Here is a 12,810-nt window from a genome sequence, read left to right as displayed (position 1 = left end):
CCAAAACCACAGAGAAACCCTGTCTCGGAAAAGAAAAAAAAGAAGAAAAAAAAAAGGTGATACATTTACACAATGGAGTACTACACAGCAGGAAAAAATATCGACAGCTTGAATTTTACAGGAAAATGGATGGAGCTAGAAAACATTATTTTGAGTGAGGTAACGCAGACAATTATCACATGTACTCACTCATAGGTGGTTTTTAAACATAAAGCAGAGAAAGCCAGCCTACAAATCACAATCCCAGAGAACTTAGACAACAATGCGGGCACCAAGAGAGACTTACATAGATCTAATCTACATGGGAAGTAGAAAGTAGAAAAAGACAAGATCTCCTGAGTAAATTGGGAGCATGGGGACTTTGGGGGAGGGCTGAAAGGGAGAAGGAATGGCAGGGAGGGGAGCAGAGAAAAATGTAGAGCTCATAAATATCAATTTAAAAAAAGTAAAAAGAAATAAAGAAAGAAAGAAATCTTGCCAAATCTTTTAATGTCTATAAGCCAAGTAAATCTGTCCTCTATCTAATAAGGGCACTGACTAGGTCTCTAGTCATTGCTATTAAAATAATAACATGACTCTTTAACCTTTTCTTTATAAAAGACTTTATCAAGTTACATCTCTTAAAAATAAAAATTCAAGTAAAAGGCTTAATCAGGAAAGGGTGGCACAAGAATAAAAGGTAAGACAAGATGACCTATGATTCAAAGAAAAGAAAGCAGGGCCTGGTGGTACACACCTGCAAACGCAGCACTTAACAGGTGAAGGCGTCAGGACTGTGAGTTGAAAGCTAATGTATGCTACAGGGTGAAGCCTTGTCTCAGTAAACAACAAAAGGATAAACTAGAAATTAAGTGTCACTGCACTGCTCATTAAACACTATAAAACAAACTCATATGTATAAATATATAGTCTAACTCTAGTATATATACTATATATAGACTATATGAAGCTTGCAATCTAGGGCCGGGAATGATGGCATACACCATTCTAGCCTTTAGAGGCAGGAGCCAGCCAAGTCGATAAGTGAGTTCCAGGATAGTCAGAGCTATTATACAGAAAAACCCTGTCCCAACTCCACAGAATTCCACAAAACCCCACAAAAAAGACTGTCATCTAGGACCTTCTGAAAACTACAATTAATAGTTAATTCAGTAAGAAAACTCTTCTTATAGTTTTTCAGAAAAAAATTTTGAAGTTTATAAAAAATTTTAGTTTTTAAATCAAAATTTTAATAAAATTTCAGTAAAATAATTTTACCTCAAGCATTTCATGATACCGTTAATTTCAACTGTGTAACCACACAAAATTGTCTTGTAAAAAATAAGGTTTTTTACTCCAAAAATAAAAAGTATATGCAGTAACTATAACATTTACAGGTTATCATTTTTAGAATCCAAGAAGAAAACAAAGATAACTAATGATTAAATTTATTTTAAGAACAAAGCCTGGAGAGGTGGCTCTGCAGTTAAGAGCACTGGCTGCTCTTCCAGAGGTCTGAGTTCAATTCCTAGCAACCATATGGTGGCTCACAATCATCTGTAATGAGATCTGGAGTGCCATCTTCTGGCCTGTAGGCAGAACATTGTATATGTAATAAATCTTGGGAAGAAAAAAATAAAGGACAAAATAACAGATGCAGACTCGTTGTACTCTTACAAAGAATGCTTTTTCTGGTTTTGTATGTTTTGAGCCAAGGTCAAGTTTGACTCAGAAGGTCAAACTGTTCTAGAATTTACTATGGTTGGCCCAAACTGGCCTCCAACTATGATGATTCTCCTACCTCAGTCTCTCCTGAGAACTGGTATTAAAGGCATGAGCTACCACATCCATTTCATTAAGCAATTTTTAACTAACAGGGTGTTGAAGAAGAACTAAGTGGATCTGTAACTTCCAGGCCAGTCTTATCTACAATGCAAGCTCCAGGCAAGCTAACTGAGGTTCTGCCCACCAAAAAAATTATTAATTGGATAAAATTAATTTCTGAATAAAGTTCACATGGTTCCTAATGAAAATATTTCTAGTATCTTTCAATAACAATTTGAAGCATGAAAACAAATGAATGTTCAGGAAAAATCAGATTAATTTTATACATGTATATAGGTATTTTGCCTACATATAAATCTGTGCGCCGTGTACAAACAATACCTCTGTAGGTGAGAATAGAGTATAGATTCCCTAGAAGGATCCCCTGGAACAAACAGTTGTGAGCTTCCACATGGGTGCTAGGAATCCAACCTGAATCCTCTGGAAGAGCAGCCACTGCTCTTAACTACTGAGTCATCTCTCTAGTCCCTGAAAAATCACACTTTTAGTAATTTGTTTTTAAAAACAAACAAACAAAAAAACCCTGACACTTTTTGGTATCTTTAATGTATCTCATAATATTCTTTAGTAAGTTTCTACACAGAAACAACACACTAAATTATAGAAGAAAGCACAATCTATCTCAAAATGTTCTTATGAATATTTCTAACAGGGATAATAATAATTTCATGGGCTTTCTTTACTCAATACAAGGTGGAAATATTCCAATGAAGGACTGTTATTTTTCAGAAGAAAAGTTGGTAGTATGAAGGTTACAAAAGATATAAACTGAAAAACGACAGACATGAAAAAAAAAACAATAAAGCATTCTGATTATGGTGACACACGCCTTTAATCCAGCATTTGGCAGGCAGAGGCAGGTAGATCTCTGAGTAAAGGCCAGCTTGGTCTACAGAGGGAGCTCCAGGACAGCCAGCCACAGCTCTCTTTGACTTTGACACCAGCTTGGTCTACATAGCACATTCCAGAACCACCAGGGCTACAAAGTAAAACCCTTTTTATGGATGGATGGATGGATGGATGGACGGACGGACGGACGGACGGACGGACGGACGGACATCTCAACATTTGGGGAAGCAAACTGTCCAAGATATGAATGAGGACTAGAGATACTGCTTAGTTGACAGCGTAATTTGTCCAGTAAGCACGAAGTCCTATGTCTGATCCCCAGAATCGCATAAGCAGATATGGTAATTTATACTTGTAATTCCAGAACCCAGGATGTAGAGAAGGAAGATGTTCAGGGTCTTAAGCCAACCTTAGCCCAATTAATAATCATCATCGTCATAATAATAATAACAACACTACCATTCCTCCCCACCTAGAGACTTTCAAAACCCCTTTGAATGCTGAATGCCCTTATGAATTATATCAATTACCAAAATGTAAAAAAATTATTTTATGCTATTTCAGAGGAAATCTTACAGCTTCTACCTTTGCCTCTCTCAAACACTCCTAAATCAAAAATGTAAGGAAGCTAGTCCACCTGAGTAGAAGCTGTAGCCATGGAAGAAAACAGAAGAACCTAAAAAGAGCAGCCAAACTGATAAGAAGACGCAAATCTTATATTACTAAGTTTCTGAAAATGCTTATAAAAATAACAAATGCAGAATTAAGTAGTTTGGCTTACAAAAAAATACTTTTTAAAATGTATATAATTTGCTAAGCCCTGTTTGATGATTTAAAATTCTAGAGTCTGACATCTGTTTATAAAATTGAAATTAAAAACTCTATGTGGTTCTCTTACCACAACTATTTTTTTTAAATCTTATGTATAAGTGTATGATTAAGTGTATGTTTTCCCATCACATGTATGTAGGAATCTAAAAAGGTCAGTCAGATCAGATCCCCTGGAATTAGGGCTGTAGACAACTGTGGACCAATGAATGGCTGTTGGAAACAGAACCTGGGTCCACTGCAACTATAAATTTTATTTACTTTGGAATTGGGACCTGAACTTGAGACCTCATGCAAATGATAGGCAAGCACTCTATCACTGAAGTATACGCCCAGCCATTATTTTTTAAAGTCATAATGAAGAGACTATAAAAATGTTTAAATCACTTAAAATTTAAGTTCTATGAGTTCAATTACAAATAATATGCAAATTTTCAACACAAACTGTTCTAAAAAGGTCTAGAGAAAACAATTTTGACAACACCAGTAATTTTTAGAAAAATTTCCATCAATCTGGGACATGATTGTGCACACCTGTATGTAATTCAAATACTCAATTTGAGGCAAGTGAATTAAATCTCCAGGCCAGCCCAAGGATACACAGAAAGCTCAAAGCCTACAGACTACAAGACTATACAGTGAAAGGAATGCAACAGGGTAGCTTAGTCAAAAAGGTTAGCATCAAAAATAACTAGCTTCAGTCATTCACAGATAAGGAGTGGACTTGATCATAAGAAAAGAGTCACAGTACCTATTTTTACATACCTCTATAGTAGGATGAGTATTATGCTTGTAAGCAGTATATAAGGGAAACTGGATTTGAAAAATTTTTGCTACACACAGTAATAGTTTTTCCTTCTCCTCTGTACTCCATAAACTAAAAGGATCAGAATTCTTTGAAGATTCTTCCTCAGTCAGATTACATATTCTTGTAGAGTTTGATTTTTTTTCTATTGATTTTTGTCTTTCTGCATTTCCTTCATTACATTCTCTATCTATATTTAGTGGTTCTTCCGCTTGATTACTCTCATCTTGCCACGTGGAATCTATGTTAATGGTAGCACAATGTTTACAAAGCTGGTCCCGGAGCACTTGAACTTGGGCAATCACTAGGTTAATAAGTGCACACACTACTTGGTTAAAAATCTCCAAATGCTTATATTCCTTGAAGCAGCACAGACATTGCCTACAAAAGAAAATAAAATGCAATAAATAAATGCTTCCTAGAGAAGAAACAATTATACATTTTAATAAGTCACAGACAAAACAAATACTGAAATACTTTTTAAAGCATCAATTTTCCCCTTCTGCTAGAGTAACACTGCCTTTTTATAACAGAATCACAGGCCAGCCAGGCGGTGGTGGTGGTGCATGCCTTTAATCCCAGCACATAAAAGGCAGAGGCAGACAGATGTCTGAGTTTGAGGCCAGCCTGGTCTACAGAGCAAGTTCCAGGACAGGCATTAAAACTGCTAGGCATCATGACATGGCTCCATAACTAGTGAGAAGCCATCTTCAAAAACAAAAACAAACAAACAAACAACAACAACAACAAAAAAAAAAGAATCACAGGCCAGGCATGGTGATATATACCTTAATCCTAGCATTTGGGAAGCAGAGAAGCAGGTGGATCTCTGTAAGTTCAAGGACTGCCCAGGGTTATAGAGAACCTGTCTCAGAAAACCAATAAATAAATAAATAAATAAATAAATAAATAAATAAATACCAACAAAAAATAAGAATAAAAATTTTTTATTAATAAGCCGGGTGGTGGTGGTAAATGCCTTTAATCCCAGCACATGGGAGGCAGAGGCAGGCAGATCTCCAAGAGTTCGAGGCCAGCCTGGTCTACAAGACCTAGTTCCAGGATAGCTAAGACTGTTAACACAGAGAAACCCCTGTCTCAAAAAAAAAAAAAAAAAACAGGAAGTGTCAAGTAAGAACATACTAATCTAGTTCTCTTAAATTCAATTAAGGGTTGGAGAGATGGCGCAGTGGTTAGGAGCACTGCCTGCTCTTTCAAAGGTCCTGAGTTCAATTCCCAGCAACCACAAGGTGGCTCACAACCATCTGTAATGAGATCTGATGCCCTCTTCTGGCATGAAGGCATACATGCAGGCGAAATACTGAGAATACTGTATACATATTAAATAAATAAATCTTTAAAAAAATTCAGTTAATAGCACAATGCCTACCATACTTTGGGTAATTAAAAATCTTGCTACTAAGTAACTAAACAATATGAACAAGTACCACCTAGTTCAAATTATATTAGCATAATCCAAAGACTGATGACAGTTAATCAGCTATTACTCATGATTTATGTCTTCGAATATTAGCAAAATGTGTCCAACATAATCCAAATAAATCACCAGCACCCTGTATTACCACATAGAAAAATAATTTCATTTTTATAGGTATGATAAACTTGACCACAAAACCACTGACATACTTTCATTTGAGAAGCAAACCCTAACTTTTTTCCTCGAGTGTCAAAGAGACTCTCTGATGAATAGACTGTGGTGGAAATTAGAGGATGGGACATCTAAGAATAGGTCCAAAGATATTACAACCATGATCTAGTTAACACTGAAGCTGCCTATTGAAAAAGTATATAGGAAACACTTAAGACCTCCTCCAAACACTTAATGTCGATCCTCTAGCCCCTTGTAAGCCTCCAAGATGATAATAATACCTTAACTAAATCCTTATAACAAATCCAATGACAAATCCAACACAGAATTAACCAACTATAAGTTTCCAAAATCCCTATCAGACTGTCATCCAGTCTCTAATTAATTAAATACTATTTTTGGAAGAATTTGTTACAATGGTGGAATAAAAGGGCTTTCACTTCAAAGGTCTCTGCCGCTATACAATTCCATATTACCAGTATTTTTAAGGGTTTTTTTTTTTTTTAAGACAAGGTCTCACTATGTGACTCTGGATTGCCTAGAACTCACTACGTCGACCAGGCTGGCCTCAAACTCAAAGACCTGCCTGCCTCTGACACCCAAATGCTAGGATTAAAGGTATATGTATGTATATCACAACACTCACTTTGTGTGTGTGTGTGTGTGTGTGTGTGTGTTTATATGTGCATGTGCCTCAAAGGCCAAAGGAGGGCAGATCCCCTGGATCTGCAGTTATGTGCAGTTGTGAACCACCAGACAAGGAACTGAAGATGGCTCCTCTAGAAAAGCAAAAAGTCCTCTTAATCATTGAGCCATCTCTCCACCAACCCCCCAATCCAAATTATAATTTGTATGAGGAAAAAAAAAAAAACAAATATAATGAAGAGGCAGGTAGATCTCTGAGTTGAACTCATAGTGATTCCAAAGTGAGCTAGGACTACAAAGAGATGCTCTCACCTAATCTTAAAACAAACATAAAAAAATTACTCAGGGTGGCGGTGACAGCCACCTCTAACCCCAGCAATCGGGAGGCAAAGACAGAATCTCTCTCTGAGTTAAGGCTAGCCTGGACTACCACACAAATTCTAGGATAGAGCTACACACACACACACACACACACACACACACACACACACAAAGCTGAAACACACAAACACACATAAAACAAATTAGTCATAATGTTTTGTTTTATTTTGTTTTTCTGAAAAACAGTCTGCATACCTCTTATTTCCTATCTCTCTTTTTTTTCCTCTCCAATACTTGGGATCAAATCCAGGACTTCATACAGACTGGGAAAGTCCTCTAATTGCTGAGCCACATCCCTGCCATTTTTTACATTGACAGGATCCAGGCTGATCAGAATCCTCTTGCCTTAAGGACTCCAAAATTTGAGGATTACGGGCATGCACCACCACTCCAAATTCAGCTTCTTCCTATAATACTAATGGAAAATTATCTTTAAAGTGAGAAGCTGTACACTTAGGCATTTTTCTTAGTAAAGCAAGAATCTGAGTTCCTAAAGATCCTGACTCAGACTTAGAATAGGAAAGACAAATTTACTTTCAAAATTAGTTGTCAGAAAATAGGAATTGGGGTTGGACAGATGGCTTAGCTATTAAAAACACTGGTTGCTTTTCCAGAGAACATGGGGTCAGTGTCCAGTGTCCACATGGTGGGTCACAACTGTCTATAACTTCAATTCACAGGATCCAATGTCCTCTTCTGGCCTCTGCAGACACTGTATGTAGGAGATTCATGTGGGCAAAGGACAATAAGCATAAAATTTTAAAAAAGGAAAAATAAAAAGGAAATGAGAATTAATGTATGTAGCAGTGCATGCCTTTAATCCTACAAATATGAAGGAAGAAGCAGCAGGATCTACGAGTTCCAGACCAACAAGAGGTCCACCGTGAGACCCTATCTCAAAAGCAAGAGGAAAAACAGAGGAAAGACATGGGACTTAAGAGACTAAGGCAAGGATGAAGCAGAACAGAAAAAGAGGATTCAATAAAAGGTTATCAAGTAACTTCCCTGCTCGATAGTTAAATTATCACAGGTAAAGACTAAAAAAGCCTAGTTTGAGGTCAGTGTGCTCTACAAAAAGGTTGCCTAGGCCAATCAAGCAACACTGTGAAACCCTGTCTGAAAACAAGAAAAGCCTGCTCCTCATTTTATTTAATATAGTATAAATCATCTTTTTTTTTTCCTTTGGTTTTTTTGACAGGGTTTCGGTGTAGTTTTAGTGCCTGTCCTGTAACTAGTTCTTGTAGCCCAGGCTGGCCTCGAACCCACAGAGATCCGCCTGCCTCTGCCGTCATTTTAAGGTAGCCCACCCACAAAGAATATCCAACTTATTTTGCTGTGCCTTTGTCTTAACCATGAAAGGACAGCCAACAATAAATCTTTGTAAGAGCAAAAAAGAAAAAAAAAAGGGGGGGTGAAATCCACAAAGAATCAATAAAAACTTAAAATAATAATAATTTTTTGCTGGGCGGTAGTAGCGCTCACCTTTAATCCCAGCACTTGGGAGGTAGAGGTAGGCGTATCTCTGTGGGTTCGAGGCCAGCCTGGGCTACAAGAGCTAGTTCCAGGACAGGCTCTAAAACTACAGCGAAACCCTGTCTCAAAAAAGCAAATAATAATAACAACAACAATAATAATAATAATACTTTTTTTTAAAAAGACAAGAATAAATACAACACAGAATGTTCTAGTTTCCTCTCTATTATTTTGATAAACAGTGTCCAAAAGCAAATCAGGGAAGGACAGTGTTCATTTCATCTTACAACTCTGGGTTACAATTCCTCACTAAGGAAAGACAAGACATATAGTCATTCTGGAAGTAGGAACTGGAAGCAGAAATCATGGGAAACAGCTCCTTATTAGCATATTCCATGGCTTGCTCAGTTTGCTTTGTGATAAAACCCAAGACCATCCACCACCGTGGGCCACGCCCTCCAACATCACTTATTAATAAAGAAAATGGCCACAGTCCCGAAATCTCTGCTATGCTGGGGTCTCCACTGCAGCTAAAGTTATACCTTCACTAATGACATCTCCTGTGTTCTCTTCAAGGGTTCCAACTTTGTACCATAGTGCCAATCCTCAACTTCTCCCCATGACCCTTTCAATCCTGGGGTTTCCACCACAGCTGATGCTATACTACAACCAAACAGCTTTCTTTCCTGACCTCTCACAATACCAAGCTCCCTATGATCCCTTAAAAGGAAGTTTTCAGGGATCAGCACTCAAGAGACAAGAGGCAGGCACAGCTCTGAGTTCCCAGCCCAGCCTAGTCTACATTGTGAGTTCTAGGACAGCCAGGGCTACGTAATGAGACCCTGTCTCAAAACAAAACCAAACAAAAAAAAGCAATTTTCACACAGTCAAAAATCAGCTCCATGTAGAAGACTCTTAACATTATCAAGCTCAATTGCCAACTTGATAAACAGCCTTGGCTCCTCTGGACCACAACTTCTGTGTGCTGGCCCCTAGGAAACACTCCACAGAGGATTTCAACTCTATGATACTGGTCTTAATCACGGATGCTTTCTAAGCCATATCAAACAATCATCAACTGTCCCAGCAAAGCAAAGGTTTCATTTCAGTGTGTTTTCCTCCTGTTCAGAGCTGATTCTTTAGCTGCAGCTAACCAGAAACCACAATTACTAATTCAAATAAATCACCACAAATACCCTGACAGAGTTTTTGCTTCTCTATAAATTCCACAAGGCAAGCCTCTATAATCTGCACTGCTCTCTCAACACTCTTGTCCAAGTCTCCATAGAACAGGCCATTAAGTTTTAAGTGATGGCTTTTCCAGCCCAAAGTTCCCAACACTTCCACAATCTTCCCAAACTACATGCAATATGTCACCACAATAGCTACAATAGGTGTCTGGAACCAATTTCTTTCCCAGTTTGCTATCTGTTACTGTGGCCAAAAGTGACTCAAGAAAAAAAAAGATTTCATTTGGTTTATACTTCTTGATCCACAGTACATCACTGAGGAAAGCCAAGGAACTTGAAGACAGGAGCTAAAAAAGATTACCATAGAACAATGCTGCTTATTAGCTTGCTCCTGCTTCAGGATTCCTGCTTCAGGATCCACTACCACCATAGGCTAGGCCATCCCACATCAATCACCATTCAAGAATTGCTCTATAATCTAATGGGAGCAATTTCTGAGCTGAGGTTAACTCTTCCTAGATGAAAATATATTATTTAAAGGTGTTAAAAATTAAATGGAAGAGGGTAAAAGGTGAGGGAGAGGAAAGGAAGGGAGCAGAGAGAAATATATAAATAAACACTGCATTTTTAGCAAGCACTACATTAATGTTGCAGTGTATGATTCACATTTATTTATTTTAGTGAGAGTACATATTATACTTCTGTGCAATATCACTTTGAGAAACTCTAAATGGGTTTAGAAATTAAAAAGTAAATAGGGCTTAGTTTAAAAATTAAATAAAAAAACACTAGCCAACACAATCACAAGAAAGCAAAATTTTTAACTGTACTTTGTAATACTTAGAACCTAACAGATATTAGGTACTGAAAGAAGAGTGGATATTATAAAAACCAAAATAGGGATTACAAAAACTGGGTCCTTTAAAGTTCATCAAGGAGCTGAATAGTAAATCATTTGCCTTTGTATGTATGAGGCCCTGGGTTCAACACTAATCACCATTTAAAATAAAAAGCTCTTTAATTGTACATAGATTTGGTTTTTCAAGTGTAGCCCTGGCTGTCCTGGAACTCTCTCTGTACAGCAAGTTGGCCTTGAACTCACAGAGGTCCTCCTAACTCTGCTAGGATTAAAGGCGTGTGCCATTACTGCCCTGCTTGTTGAATGCCTTTTAAATAAATACATCATTTATCATTTTTAATACATAACAAAAGGTCTAACAGTTCCCCAGAAAGAAAGACAAAGACTGATACTGGGGAGAAAAAGAACAGCATGCAATCAATCAAAAACTAGTAATAGGTTTAAAGGGCAGATGAAAGTGAGGAAATAAAAATTCTCAAGGGTCTTTAGTATTTTTATTTCAACTAACTGAAAATTTAAATTCATATAAAGAGAACTAATTAAAGATAAAAAGCATCAAGATCACCGGGTGGTCTTTGGTTTTGAAAAAAGCATCAAGATCAAAATTTAGGTGAAACTCAACAGAAATATTTAAATGTACAGAATGCACAAAAATGAAATTACTAATCAGAGGAGGGGATATATCTGCAGGATAAACACTAGTTCTAACAGCATAATCAGTTTAGGATTTTTCATACATGGCCATATGCTAATCCAATCAACAACAGCTTTTAGGATTCTTAAATCAAGCTTAGATATCACTTACTGAGATTTAATTAGAGTAATTTTGCTAGAAGTAATGGTTTCTGGTATCTGGTCTCCCTCTCACATAGATATGCATATATAAAAACTTCTAAGATTCATATGAAAGAAGATAAGTGATATTTGTCTGAGTCTGGGTCACCTCATTTAATGTAATATTTCCCAGTTTAATACACTTTCCTTCAAATGGCATAATTCTGGTTTTTTCTTTCTTTCTTTTTTTTTTTTTTTAAGATTTTAGAGACAGGATTTCTCTGTGTAGTCCTAACTGGCCTCAACTCAAAAATATACTTGTCTCTGCCTCTCAAGTGCTGGGATTAAAGACATTTGTGCCACCACCAAAACCCAAATAATTCTATTTTTCTTTAGATGAACACAATTCCATCATGTATATATACATTTTCATTATTCATTCTTCTATTGATGGACATCTAAGTTTATTATATTTACCAACTATTATGAAAACAGTAACATTAAACATAGACAAGCAAGTATCTATAATAGGATGTAGTCTTTCAGGTGGATGTCCAGGAGCCTTACAAATGGATCATATAAGAGTTCTATTTAGCCAGGTCTGGTGGAGCAAGTCTTTAATCCCAGCACTCTGGAGGCAGAGGTAGAAGGATCTCTGAGTTCAAGGCCAGCCTGGTCTACAGAGTGAATTTTAGGACAGTCATGCCCTGGCTACAGGCAGAAACCCTGTCTCAAAAAAAAAAAGCAAGTTCTATTTGCAGTTTACTGAGAAACTACCCACAATGATTTCATCAAGGCCGCCCCAGTTTACACTCCCACCAAGGCTTCAGACCCTCTCCAGCTTTTGTTGTCAGTTCTATGATAACCACTTTAAGACTAGGAAGACATACCCAAACACACACCACTTATAATTTTTAAGTATAAGAGGAAAAATCAAGGTATTAAATAGGGAAAACTTAAGGGATAAAAACTGCTAAAACTGCCAGGCAGTGGTGGCACATGCCTTTAATCCCAGCACTCGGGAGGCAGAGGCAGCTGGATCTCTGTGAGTTCAAGACCAGCCTGGTCTACAAGAGCTAGTTCCAGGTCAGGCTCCAAAGCTACCAAGGAACCCTGTCTCGAAAAAAAAACCCCCCCAAAAAAAAAAAAAGAAAGAAAGAAAAAACATACTAAAACTGCCGGGCAGTGGTGTCTCACACCTTTAATCCCAGCACTCGGGAGGCAGAGGCAAGTGGATATCTGTGAGTTTCAGGCCAGCCAGGTCTATAGAAGCAGTTCCAGGACAGGCTCTAAAACTGCTGGTCATCATGACATACACCTATAGTTCTACACTCAGAAGACTGAGGTAGGAGAAGCCCAAGTTTTAGCTCAACTCTGGGACAACTAGAGCTACAAAGACAGTGTTTCAGAAAAACAACACTGGATCCCTGGAATACAATGAAGCACTACCTCCACAATTTTGAGAGAAAGTAACTTTCCACCCAAAATCCTGTATCCAACAAAAGGATATATAACAAAAGCACACATATAGGCTAGTCACTTTAGACATGCCAAGTCTAAAACCATGTTTTCC

General features: G+C 37.5%; 1 protein-coding gene across 1 annotated transcript in view; it reads right to left on the bottom strand.

The window, feature by feature from the left end:
• Positions 1-12,810, bottom strand: part of Usp34 (ubiquitin specific peptidase 34) — a 204,573-nt gene that overhangs the window by 146,697 nt on the left and 45,066 nt on the right. Inside the window, 1 exon segment of the mRNA XM_050140825.1 lies at positions 4,267-4,687. Within this exon segment, the coding sequence (XP_049996782.1) occupies positions 4,267-4,687 (421 nt within the window).

Source organism: Alexandromys fortis, unplaced genomic scaffold, assembly GCF_014885135.2.
Source record: "Alexandromys fortis isolate MF-2015 unplaced genomic scaffold, M_Fortis_MF-2015_v1.1 scaffold_7, whole genome shotgun sequence".
Lineage (NCBI taxonomy): Eukaryota > Metazoa > Chordata > Mammalia > Rodentia > Cricetidae > Alexandromys > Alexandromys fortis.
The sequence above is the reverse complement of the archived record's forward strand: the minus strand, read 5'-3'. Positions and strand labels throughout refer to the sequence as shown.